The sequence below is a fragment of the Pipistrellus hanaki genome, assembly GCF_964339955.1.
Source record: "Pipistrellus hanaki genome assembly, chromosome: 3".
NCBI classification, from domain to species: domain Eukaryota; kingdom Metazoa; phylum Chordata; class Mammalia; order Chiroptera; family Vespertilionidae; genus Pipistrellus; species Pipistrellus hanaki.
In genome coordinates, this window is record NC_140505.1 from 180,810,409 (window position 1) to 180,824,224 (window position 13,816).

General features: G+C 45.8%; 1 protein-coding gene across 4 annotated transcripts in view; it reads right to left on the minus strand.

Moving 5' to 3' along the window:
* Positions 1 to 13,816, minus strand: part of SYN3 (synapsin III) — a 367,243-nt gene that overhangs the window by 335,726 nt on the left and 17,701 nt on the right. For 3 of the 4 annotated variants that reach the window (XM_084880168.1, XM_084880171.1, XM_084880170.1), the window contains exon 2: positions 4,197 to 4,646. In XM_084880168.1, the coding sequence (XP_084736294.1) occupies positions 4,197 to 4,507 (311 nt within the window). In that variant the 5' untranslated portion in view covers positions 4,508 to 4,646. Of the gene's footprint in view, positions 1 to 4,196; positions 4,794 to 13,816 lie in introns of those variants that run through there. The other variant, XM_084880169.1, reaches the window with a different exon arrangement.

Consider the following 13,816-nt stretch of genomic DNA (forward strand, 5'->3'; position numbering starts at 1 on the left):
CTCATTCTTGCAAAAGTGACTACCGAACAGCCAATTATAACACAATGTGATGTGGGCAGCCACGGCACAGTGAGGTATGTGTTAAGTTATACAGAGAGGTGGCTGTGAGCACCAACGGCAGGGTAGGGTGCATCAGGGAAGACTTCAAGGAAAAGGTGACACCTGACCAGGCTTTGAAGGAAGAAAGGAAATTGGCTGAGTGAGCCAGATAGAGAAGGGTATTTCAGGCAGCAGGAAACAGAATTTGTGGAGGCAAAAGGGAGCATGTGTGAGAAGTACAAGTTGTTTGCTGTTCCTTTAGAATAGGCAGCAAGGCAGGAAGTGGAGGTGCAGAACTAAAGAGAGGGCAGACATGCCTAGGACTTTGAATTTGAACTTGAGGGCAAAGGGTTATACAGGGGATGCATGGGGGCATGGGAGCACACTGAGTTCAAGTCTGCAGGCCTGAGGCCAGTGAAGCTGCTGGGGTCACGCAGGCAAGAGAAGCAGTGGAGAGACAGCAGGGCTAAAGAAACCTGAGTTCGAAATCCATGTTCTTTATTCCTCCTTCCTCTTGTGGTTCTCAAGATGGACCGACCTTCGCTCATCCCAGAGGACATCACCAACTCCAGCTCACACCTACTCCTGAGCCAGGCCTGAGGGTGGGGTGGGGGTTGGTCCAAAGCTCCCCAACATCCGTGCCCTAGCCAGGCTTCCCTCCAAGCACAACCCCCCAAAGAGGTGGGATCTTGGAGTGCTGAGCCAGGAGTCCTGCTTCCCAGCGAAGTTGGCTCTGGGACCCTCCATCTCTACTCAGAAGATGAAAAGTCCCCTTCCCCAGGTCACTGGCCAGGTAGCAGAGCGACCTTGGGGCCCAGGCTGGTTCACAGAGTCTGGAAGCTGAAGTCTGCTGTTCCTGCAACTCCCTCACCTGCAGGGATACCTGCCAGCAGGAAGGCCCCCGATTGGGTGGAAAGATGGGCTTCTGGGCTGAGAAGGGAGAAAAAGGAGCAGCTTGTTCCTGGTGGGTTCCCTCTCAGTCCAGAGGGTAGGTGGTGGATCATCTCCCATCATTGCCATCTCAAAGAGGGAGGGAAGGGGCTGGGGGAGCTGACTTCCCCCCCTCCCTCCCTCCTCAGCAACTCTTTCTCTCAGGAGACTGTCCCAAGTTGGGCAGGGGCATAAGGAAGGCAGACTAAGCTGGACAGTGGGGCTGGCCCGCCACCTGCTGGCCACTCTTGGGAGTGGGAATAGGAATCTGCAGGGAAGGACCGGGATTCTGAGCCCCCAGCATCCCTTTGGAGAAAGTTGGGAATGTATTGAGATGAAGAGAGGAAGTTTACAAAGAGTGTAAAATGGAGCTCTGAATGAGAAGCTGATGTGCCCGCGGGCAGGGAGTTCCTATCACAAACACTCAGTAATGCAGAGCCAACTTCCAGCCAATGAATGAGTCTCAGCTCCTCACTCCTTTCCTTCCCACCAAGAGGCAAGAAGACTTGGTTAAAATCTCCAGACCTGATTGAAACACGGGCATAGGAACATGACTGAAATACAATGTGAGAAATTCCTTTAGCCAAACTGGTGTCCCCCCGCCAGTGTGCATGGCCTGAGATTCACACATTGGCAGTGCCTGTGGGTTACAGGGAGCGAAGACCGAGGCCATTCATTGCATTGCAGCCTCATTCCCTGTGCCCTCCCACTGTATTACATAGCCTCTGCGCATGGGGAGGAGAGACCAAAATGGCTAAAGCTGCAAGAAGATTACAATAGCCTGCAGTAATAATGGACACTTTTATGGGTTTTTTTTTATTTTTTGTTTGTTAATCCTCACCCAACGATATTTTTCCATTGATTTATTTTGTTTTGTTTTTTTCCCATTGATTTTTTTAGAGAGAGTGGAAGGGAGGGGGAGAGACAGAGAGAGAAATGTCAATGGAAGAGAGACACATTGATCGCCTGCCTCCTGAATGCCCTACCCTGGGAATGAAGCCTTACAACCTGGGTATGTGCCCTTGACAAGATCGAACCCAGGACCCCTCAGTCTGCAGGATGATACTCTTATTCACTGAGCCACATCAGCTAGGGCAATATAGCCTTAAATAGCACTTACTGTCTATCAGCACTTTTGTATTAACTCAGATTTCAATCTTACTTACATTTATTAACCCTACAAGATAGCTATTATTATCACTCCCACTTGGGTGTAGTAACTTGCAAAGGTCATAGAGGTACAATGGAGTAGATACTGGATTTGAACCCAGAAAGCCCAGCTCTGAAGGCTGTGTTCTTAACCACCGCACCATGCTGCCATTTATCAGCTCAGCCTCCATCCAGAAAGTGGCTTTCCTGACAAATAGGTGTTTAAGTACCTACCCATCACCAAATCACCGCAAACCCTGACGAAGCCAGCAGACGACTTGAAACCAAGGCCAAACACTGGGTTAAAGAGAAACAGGGAACGGCAGAGACCATGCAGGCATGCAATCACCAGGTGCTCAGGCCAGAGGCTCCGGAGACAACACTCTGCAGAAAGAATCCCCTGAGCTCAGAGCAGGACAGCCCTCTCCATAGATAAGCACGTGGCAGAGATGGACAGGCTTCATGACAGGAACCCTCGGCAAGCACCGCACGGAAAACAACACAGACCGGGGCCACGCACATGTCCACTGTGGCTAAGATGACGTGGTTACTGGGCAGGAAAGTGAAGACTGACACTGAACCTGCTCAAGCTGCTTCAATGGTGACTACCGAATACATACTGTAAACTCCCTCTTCCACTCAGTCATTCCCAACCTGAGCTAACTTCTCAGGGGAGGAGTGTTGGGTGCAGCCTGCCTGTCAGGATAACAGAGCGCCTGGGATACTTTGTGAATGGGCGCATTAATTCATTCATTTAACACATATTTCCTGGGAGCCTGTTATGCGGCCTCCTTTGGACACACACAGGGATACAACTTTCTCTCCAGCCCCCGCGGCCATCCACAGGTGGCCTGTCAGAACTGCCCTGGACAGGGAGCTGCCACTCCCCACAGGTGGGCTCACTTCCTGCACTAGTAGTTCTTATCTTCTGGCTCTACCCAAAATGTACCTAGTCTCCACCTGCAGCTCCAGTGAGAGGGCCTGCTCCCCACTCACCTGGTGCTCAGTAACTACCCACGGAACAACCCCTACAATGGCCTTCCACACCTGTCTGGTCTCTGCTCCGAGAGCTTACCGTGAGAAGGGGCTGCAAGAAGTGTCGCTTCTACCCACCTGTGGTGTTTAAAGGCCAGACCACCAGCGCGTGGAAGAGCTGGCTGCGAACCCAGCCACTCTGGTCGCAGGGGTTTTAGTGAGGACTGTGGGCCTGGGCTGGTTTCCCTTAATCTCATAGAAACCTCATTTAATGGGGGGAGGATGACTGAGGCTGAAAGAGGTGAAGCAAGTTTTATGACTTCAGAAAGGTAAGAGGGTGTATGATATATAATGCTCCCCGTTGGCTCTGGGCTGCACCCCATATGAAACACATGAAGATGCTTGCAGTCAATCATATGGCCACGCAGCGAGTGGTATAAAGAGACTATTATAGTCTCTTGATCCTATATGTAGAGGGCCGCCTGAGAAGGCACATGGACATCCTTTAAATTGTCAGCTGAGCCCGAGGCACTGGCAGAGTCCATGTTCCGGTTACTGACTTACCTTTGTCCAGGTGTCAGCAGGGGCGGGTCTAGATATGTAAATCCAGTAATGCTAGGGCCTAGTTAAGAATGCAAATAAGCTCCTTTGACCCTATAAAATAAACATGCTGCGTGGCTCAGTGCTTGTGGCCTTTCCATCAGAGAAAATGGTACCCATCTAGCTCCTAGCTTGATGAATCTATTTCTGCCTCTTGGTCTCTTTCTTTCTTTAATTTCTTAATCCCCAGCTCCTCCACTCAGGAACCTGACTGTTTCCTTTTCCGTGATGGAGATGGACGTGGAAAAGAGAGAAACATTCCCCCCGTACCTGTCAAATGGATTACAACATCTATTTTAGTTTCTAGAGCTTCTGGGATTTGCAGGTAAAGGATTGAGGACCGTAGGTGCCTCACCACTGGCACACTGTAACAACATGGTTCATGTTTGTTTCCCTCTCTGCAGACGGTCTCTGCAGCACCCAGCCTCACGGAGCCCCACCAGAGGGAGATAAGCCCCATCTCCTCTCTCGCCCACAGCTGGCAGGACTGCAGTTCCGCTTACCAGTCTGTGTGGGCATCGTCGATCACCAACAGGACTCTGGGCCTTTGAACAATCGGTGTGGAGGGAGCCGGCGGCTCCACTGGTCCCGCGGGGGCCTGTGAGGTCTGCTTCATGGCGCTGGAGAAGGAGCTGAAGAGGCTGGACCCCGGCGAGGAGAAGGAGGCCGCCAGGGGCTGGGTGTGCCTGCGCTCCATGGCCGGGGACGAGGGCGAGCTGGTGGAGCTGTCCGGGCGGTGCAGGTCCGCCATGTAGCCATTGGGCAGATTGGCCACGAAGCTGCTGTCCGAGAGGCGTCGCCGGAGGAAGTTCATGGCTGCAGATGGAGAGATGGCTGGTTCCTCCACACGTAGGTCTAGGAGAGGCTGGGACACAGGCTGCCAGGAGACAGAGTACGGGGGTCTTGGACCAGAAGGGCAGAGGGATCCCGCACGAGGCAGCGTCAGGGGTTACCTATGGAAATAAGCCAACACACACATGAGTGGAAACTTAAGAGCAAACAGACGTGGTCCCTTACTGCCTGATTCTGGGGCAAGGTCAGGTGGGACACCCTTTAGAAAAAATGTAGAGCACACCCTTTTAACCTACAATTTCCATTTTCTAGAATTCTAGCCCTGTGGTCGGCAAACTGTGGCTCACGAGCCACATGCGGCTCTTTGGCCCCTTGAGTGTGGCTCTTCCACAAAATACAACGGCCTGGGTGAGTCTGTTTTGAAGAAGTGGCGTTAGAAGAAGTTTAAAAAATTTGGCCCTCAAAAGAAATTTCAATCGTTGTACTATGGATATTTGGCTCTGTTGATTAATGAGCTTGCCCACCACTGTGAATCTAGCCCATGAAAGGAATCTGAGTTGCAGGTAAAGCCTCCTGCACAAATGTATTTCCCTCAGCAGTCTTTGCACTAGTGAAATCCTAGAAAGGATCTCAATGCTCAATCCGGGGACAACTGAGTAAATAAAGCACAGAACAATCCCTCAATTAAACCTTGTGTGGCTATTTTAAAGGGTATTTAAAAAAGGATTTTTGGTAACAACAATAACAAAAAATCATGTCTGAAATAAGAAGATTGTGATACAAGTGTATAGGTACAGAATGATCACAACCACATAAAATTTCAAATAACAGAATGTTGGAAACAAAATACACCGGAGTATTAACGTTCACGGAGGTTATATAATATTAGGGTGATGCAATTACATGGTTATTCCCCGCTTTGTGTCCACTGGTATAAGACTTATTACATCCCCTCAGAAAGTTTTCTGGGCCACTTTCTGGTCAGGCCAAACATCCTCAGAGTCAAACACCCTTCTGATGGATTAATTTTACCTCTTCTTGAACTTCATATAAATGTAATCAGTGTCTTACTTTTTTGTACACGGAGTCTTTCCCCCAACACGATGGTTTGGAGACTCAGCTGTGTTGTCTGTATCCACAGACATTCTGCTCTTCATCACTGAGAAACATCCCACTGGATGGATAACCCAGTTATTACTGCATTCTCTTGTTGGTGGCCATTTGAAATGTTTCCCATTTTAAGGTGTTGTGAATAGAACTGTTATACGGATTTTTATTTAAGTCTTTTTGGGTGAAGAGAGACTTTGCTTTGTCAATATACACAGCTAGAAATTAGTTTGTTGGGTCATGGGTTAGGCAAATGTTTAACTTTATAGAGTGTCAAAAAATTTCCCCCAGCGGTTTTGCTATTTTGCACACTTCATTTGAGAGTTCCAGTTGCTCCACACCCTTACCAGCACTTGTTGTTATTTAGTTTTTGTCATCTTAGCCATTCTCATGGGTGTAGAATAGTACCTCACTGCGGTTTTCCTTTATTTTCTCTGATACCTAATGAGGTCACGTGACTTGTATTGGTTTACTGGCCACTGATATATCTTCTTTTGTGAAGTGTCTGTTCAAGTGTTTGGTCCATTTTAAACAGGTGGGCCGTTTATACTTTTATTATTTACTAGAGGCCTGGTGCACAAATTCATGCATGGGTGGGGTCCAGCTGGCTTGCCCCAATCAGGGCCATTCAGGCCGGGCCAGCCAGGGGAAAGGGACATGGGTAGGCCAACCTCACCTGATGGGGAAGGGAGGCTATTGGAGGCAGGGGCACCTGGGGGGAGGGGCTGTAGGGGGTTGGCTGGCAGGCCCTACCCCCTGGTTGAATTCCTGGTTGAACTCCCAGTTGAGGAAACAATTTGCATATGAGCCTTTTATTATATAGGATTTGTAGGAATTTTTCCTACATTCTGGATGAGTCTTTTTCAGATATTTATAATGTGAATATTTTCTCTCATTCTTTGGCTCACCCTTTCACTTCCTTCATGAGCAGAAGTGTGGCAGAATAAAATAACTTACATAGAGCAAACTGTTACTTGCGATAAAAACATCCCAAATGAAAAAAATAAATTATAATATGAAACCATACTTCCATATTTTGGTTATTAGAAATATTTTACATACACACACACACACACACACGTATATATATATATATATATATATATATATATATATATATATGTATAGATATACATATTTATAAGAACACTAGAGGCCCAGTGCACGACATTTGTGTGCTGGGGGAGAGAGGGTCACTCAGCCTGGCCCGTGCCCTGTTGCAGGCCAGGATCCTGCAAGGGATGTCCCCCTGCCGGGGAGTGGTCCTAAGCCGGCAGTCAGACATCCCCCAAGGAATCCTTGGTACTGCCACAGAGGCAGGAGAGGCTCCTACCCCTGCTGCTGCACTCACCAGCTATGAGCCGGGCTTCTGACTGAGCAGCATTCCCCCTGTGAGAGTGCACTGACCACGAGGGGGCAGCTCTTGCATTGAGTGTCTGCCCCTGGTGCTCAGTGAGCATCATAGCGACTGGTCCTTCCACCATTAGGTCGATTTGTATATTGGGGTTTTATTATATAGGATATATAAAATCTGTTTTATATATATATATACACACACACACACACACACACAGAGACACACACACACACATATATAACAAAATTTTATTTATTTTTTAAATATATATTTCTTGATTTCAGAGAGGAAGGGAGAGGGAGAGAGATAAAAACGTCAATGATGAGAGAGAATCATTGACCGGTTGCCTCCTGCACACCCCACATTGGGGATTGAGCCCACAATCCAGGCAAGTGCCCTGACCAGGTATCGAACCATAACTCCTGGTTTATAGGTTGATTCTCAGCCACTGAGCTGTGCTGGCTGGGCTCTGCAGAATTTTAATAAGCAAATTTTAAGTTCTGAAGAAGTCCAATTTACAAAAAAATTGTTTTTATGGTTAGTCCTTTTTATGTCTGCTCTTTAAAATCTTTGCCAACCCCAGGATGATGATGATACTGTCCTAACATTTTTTATAGAAGCATTACAGTTTTAGCTTTTCTGTTTAGCTCTGTAATCTACCCAAACTTGATTTTTGAGTGGGATGAGATGAGGCTCATTTATCCAGTTTTCCATCACTTATGAAAGCATTTTCCCCAGTGAATTTGGTGGCTCTGCTGGCACCAATGGTCTGCACATACATGGGTCTATTTCTGGGCTCTTTATTATGCTCCACTGGTGTTTACCTTTACAGCACCCTGGTTACTGTGGCTTTATAAAATCAGCTACAGGGAGTCCTCCTGCCTACATTCTCTTTCTTAAGATTGCTTTGGGTATCCTAGCTCCTATCTTTTTAAAGACATTTTAAAATCAACTTATATGAAAAACATCTATTGGAATATTATTTGAGATTACTTAAGATTTATAGCTCAGCCGGGACCGGTTTGGCTCCGTGGATAGAGCGTCGGCCTGTGGACTGAAAGGTCCTGGGTTCGATTCCGGTCAAGGGCATGTACCTTGGTTGCGGGCACTTCCCCAGTTGGGGTGTACAAGAGGCAGCTGGTCGATGTTTCTCTCTCATCGATGTTTCTAACTTTCTGTCCCTCTCAATTCCTCTCTGTGTAAAATCAATAAAATATATTTAAAAAAAAAAGATTTATAGCTCAGTTTGGGTAGAACTGACTTATCCACGATACTGAATCTTCCACTGCATGAACGCAGTAGAGGTCTCTACTTATTAACTCTTCTTTAGTTTCCCTCAGAAATGTTTTATGATTTTCTGTACAGAGGTGTTGCACCTGTTTTGCTCAATTGACTCCTAATAATTTCTTTGGAGGGGCGGGGGTGATATTTTAAAATTGTTTTCTATTTCATTTTCCATTTGTTTGCTGCTAATAGCATATACCTGCCAATTACTGTCGATATATTGACCTGATGAATTCAATTATTGCTTCTAGTCCTTATTTAAAGATTACTTAAGATTTTCTATTTAAACAAACACACCATCTCCACATAGAGCAGTGGTTGGCAAACTACGGCTCGTGAGCCACATGCGGCTCTTTGGCCCCTTGAGTGTGGCTCTTCCATAAAATACCACGTGCAGGCGCACACCCAGTGTGATTGAAACTTCGTGGCCCATGCGCAGAAGTTGGTTTTCAGCTCTCAAAAGAAATTTCAATCGTTGTACTGTTGATATTTGGCTCTGTTGACTGAGTTTGCCGACCACTGACACAGAGACAACTTTATTTCTCCCTTTCCAATCGTAATGCCTTTTATGTCTTTCACTTTTATTATAGTAGCTAGGACCTCCTCTGCGGAACAGAAATGAAAGCAGACACCTTACCTTGTTCCAGCTTCGGGGGAGACATGCTCCGTATCTCACGTTACAGTAACAGGATGTCGCTTTCTGTAAATGCACGTTATCAGATTGAGACAGGGCCCTTGCAGCCTCAGCTGGCTGAGAGTTTTTTTTCCGTGAGAGGATGCTGGATTTGCCAAGTCATTCTCTAAATTGATTGAGAAGATTCTGCTTTTAAGAAGTCTTTTACTTGTTTAATGTGGTGACTTCCATTGGCTGGGTTTCAGATGTGAAACCAAACTTGCATTTCTGGAATAAATTCTACTTGGTCACTGTGAATGCCCCTCTGTATGGATTCAATCGGATAACTCTTGGTTAAGGATTTCTGTGTCCATGTTTATGGGAAATGTTAGTTTGTCATTACTTTTTCTGTCGATGTCTTTAACCAGGTTTTGGTATCGGGGTGACGCTGACCTTACAACGCATATGGGGAAGGGTTTCTGCCTTTTCCATCCTTCTAAAAGAGTTTATGTAATATTAGTATTCCTCCCCCCCTTAAGTTATTGGCAGAAATCAACAGCAAAGCTGACTAGGGCTGATTTTCTTCTTCATTGGAAATGCTTTAATAATAATCTGATTTCCTTTCATAAATCTCTTTATAATTTCCTTTCATAAATCTCTTTATATTACCTATTTCTTGTTATTTCATTAGGCAATATGAGATTTCAAGCAACTTGTCCATCTCATCTTAGCTGGATTTCATTGGCATCAAGTTGTACAGTGTTCCTTTATTATCCTTTCATTTTCTGTAGAATATGTTGTGATTTTCCCTGATATTCCTGATAAAGCTACTTTGTCTTCTCTCTCTAATCTGTGTTGCTATGAATTTATAAATTGTACTAATCTTTTAAAAAACCAACTTGTTTTCTATTTCACTTATATCTGCTCTTTATTACTTCCTCTCCTCTCCTTACTTTGGGTTTAAGGGTTTAATTGGCTCTCTTTTTCTATATAGATGTTCAAAATGGAAATGGAGATCATTAAGTTTATACCTTTCATCTTTTCAGTGTTCATCATGAACACTGAAAGCAATGCATTTCCTCTATGCACTGCTTTTGCGCATCTCAGAAATCTGACACGTATTTTTTTCTTTTTTAAAAAAATATATTTTATTGATTTTTAACAGAGAGAAAGGGATAGAGAGATAGAGATAGAAACGTCGATGAGAGAGAAACATCGACCAGCTGCCTCTTGCACACCCCCCACTGGGGATGTGCTCGCAACCAAGGTACATGCTCTTGACCAGAATCGAACCTGGGACCTTTCAGTCTGCAGACCGACGCTCTACCACTGAGCCAAACCGGCTTCGGCCTGACACGTATTTTCATTAGCGCTCAATTTAAGTTATTTTTAATCTCTTTGTGATTTTTTCTTGACCCATATGCTACCCAAACATGTATTTAATTTTCTAAAGCCAGTGCTTGCAGACATTTCATTGTTATTACTTTTGAGATGATTCATTGTGACCAAGGAACAGTCTGAAGACTTTAACCCTTTGACTTCTTTGACACACATTGAGATTGATGTTATAGCTCAATAAACTCTATCTTGATGAATGCGCCATAGGCAATATGTGCTTGAAAAGAATGCATGTTTTGCAGTTGTTGGGTGTAATGTTCTATAAATACCAATGGGGTTGCTGTGAGTCAGGTTCCCGAGCCAGGAAGCTGCCTTTGCCTTGGTGATTTGCAAGCAGGAAGTAGATTGGAGAGCAACCCCATCCTTAACTACTGTGGGCAAGTATGCAAAGCAGAAATGGGCTGACAGAGGGCTTGACCCACAATAGAATTTTAACCAACTCTTATTAGGAGCATCTCTTCCAATTTCCTCATTTTCCAGCTTCTCTGTTAGCCTGTGCTCTGGCCACCGGGTTGTCAACCCAATAAAAATGCGGCTTTCTGCTGTGATTGCACTGCTCGGTGCCACGTGGGCTGGGAGTGCTTTCCAGGGAAGAGCCACAGAACTGTGGATCTCACTTAGTGGTTCCCTTCTTTCAAGGGTGAAACCCTCTCTTCAGTCTGCCTATTTTTTGTTTCTCTCCAGGAACCTCAAATAGTTCCTTTCAAACATTTTAGCCAATTTTTATAATTATCACCTAGGAGAGAATCAGAACCACAGAAGCTACTGAGTCACTAGTAGAACTGAATCTCCTTCATTTTTAAAATACTAGATAGGAAAATACAACAATGTTAGAATTGGAGGGACCTGCCCAGCTGGTGTGACTCAGTGGTTGAGCATCGACCTATGAACCAAGAGATTATGGTTGGATTCCTGGTCAGGGCACATGCTCGGGTTGTGGGCTTGATCCCCAGTGTGGGGCATGTAGGAGGTAGCTGATCAATGATTCTCTCATCATTGATGTGTCTATCTCTCTCCCTTTCTCCCTGAAATTAATAATATATTTTTTTAAATATTGGAGGGACCTGCGAGATTATTTAACAATCCCTTCTTTAGGAAATCTGGTCAACCTTTCACTGGTGGGAATTCCCCACCTTCAGAAGCACTACCTCATTATCCTTTGAACAACTCAAGTGTTAGTCAGTCTCTTCCTCTAACCCCTCCCTACTTCAAGCTCCAGGGGAGCTCAGTCTGGTAAAGGAAAGCAGATAATGAACAAATGAACAAGTATTTATGAATTTGGATAGGAGTTAGAAATACACAGAGCACTGTCACAGAGATTAAGATGAGGAAGGGCAGGGAACGCCTCTCTGACACCTGGAAAACGAGGGGGAAGCAAAGTGCAAGTGCAAAGGCCCTGAGGTAGGAAAGAGCTACCTGAGGTAGGCAATTTGAAGAGTAAAAGGAAGACCACCCCAACCAGGAAACAAGAAGATTTATTTTTTAAATATATTTTATTGATTTTTTACAGAGAGGAAGGGAGAGAGATAGAGAGCTAGAAACGTCGATGAGAGAGAAACATCGACCGGCTGCCTCTTGCACACCCCCTACCAGGGATGTGCCCGCAACCAAAGTACATGCCCCTGACCGGAATCGAACCTGGGACCTTTCAGTCCGCAGACCGACGCTCTACCACTGAGCCAAACCGGCTTCGGTGAAGATTTTTTATAAGAAAACTAGAGACCCAATGCACAAAATTTGTGCAAGGGGATCAGCCCCCACAGCCCCAACTGCTTCACTGCCCTGTGACCCTGTGTCCCTGCATGCTGGTCTTTCCAGAAGGTTGTCTGGAAGGTCGCTCTGGTAGCTGGTCTAATCAGCATATTAGCTCTTTATTATGTAGGTTGCTTAGAAAAGATGGGCCAGATCATGAAGTGGCCATTCTGAAAATAATTTTTATGTCAATCCAAGTGTGAAAGTAAGCTACTGGAGGGCTATAACCAAGACATAGACAATCCAGTCTACCTGGCTACTGTGTGGAAAACACTGTAGATGATGTGTATGGAAGGAGCCACACAAGTCAGGGACTGCTGCCATAGTGATAGATACATGCCATCATACATGTGTCCAGATCTACATAAAGGACCACCCCAAGAGTGAACCAGCATGTAAATTACGGACTTTGGGTGATTATGACGTGTTAATGTAGGTTCATCAATTATAAGAAATGTACCATTCTGGCGGGAGGTGTTGATAATTGTCGAGGCTATGCACATGTCGGGCACATGGGAAATAGGAAAAATCTCTGTACCTTCCCACTCCCCGGTCTTGGAGCAGACCCAAATAAAATGCTTAAGTTTTAGGTCTGTGGTCGGCAAACCGCGGCTCCCAAGCCACATGCGGTTCTTTAGCCCCTTGAATGTGGCTCTTCCACAAAATGCCACGGCCTGGGTGAGTCTATTTTGAAGAAGTGGCATTAGAAGAAGTTTAAGTTTAAAAAATTTGGCTCTCAAAAGAAACTTCAGTCGTTGTACTGTAGATATTTGGCTCTGCTGACTAATGAGTTTGCCGACCACTGTTTTAGGTCAATGGAGTAAAAGAGACCTTTTGGGTATATACAGTTCTATAAATTTGAACACATTCGTGTAACCAGGGTACAGAGCAGTCCCACAGCCACACATGGGATTGCTTTGTCATCTTTGGAGTACGCTGCAGATGTCTACGGCACGGTGTTTCATGGGGTAACACCTGGATCTCCTGCAAAGGTACATGAGACAGGGAATACTCAGGGCCTGGCACTCTCCTTAGAACATCAACGGAAGAAGATCAATCCCAGTGACGGAACCGGCCCATTAGCTGCCTTTGCACCAGCTGCCCCTCCGACTGAAACACTCTTCCTGCGGAACCCTGCGTGGCTCCCACCCTCGTCTCCTTCAGATCTTCGCTCCAATGTCACCTGCTCAGCGAGGCCTCCCCGATCACCCAATGCTAAACCGTCTGGCACTCTGGATTTCTCCTACTCTGGTCTGCTTGTTCTGTTTTCCACGGCATGCACTGCCTTCTGGAAAACCATATAACTGACATTTATTTTGCTGCCTGGTGAGTCTCTGCTCCCTCTGATAATATTCAAGCCTCTGAGAACAGAGTTCATTGTTGGCTTCATTCCCCACTGCATCCCAAGCGCTTAGAACAGTGCCTGGCACATAGTAGGGCTCCAACAAACCTTTGTCGTGTGAACCTGTTTAAAAACAGGAGTGAAATCAGACCGCCCTCACCTTCTGTTTGCGAAAACTAAATGTGCGATTCTACACAGGAAAACAGCTGTCACAGTGCCTGACACCTCAGCCTAAGCTGAGCCAAAACTGGAATCATGCAAAGGGAGTCATCTGTTAGTGAATCTCCACCCCACGTGAACACACCAAGACATAAACTGTCGCTCTCTCCATCCTCTGCTCAATGGGTGCTGATTTTCTTCTTCCTCGCCCATTAGGAAACAGCGTTCGGCTCATTAACAGCTGCTAACACCCCTTCCGCACAAGCCAAAAAGTTAAAAAATTCATGGAGACAACATGGGCCAGGCTTCAACATTATAT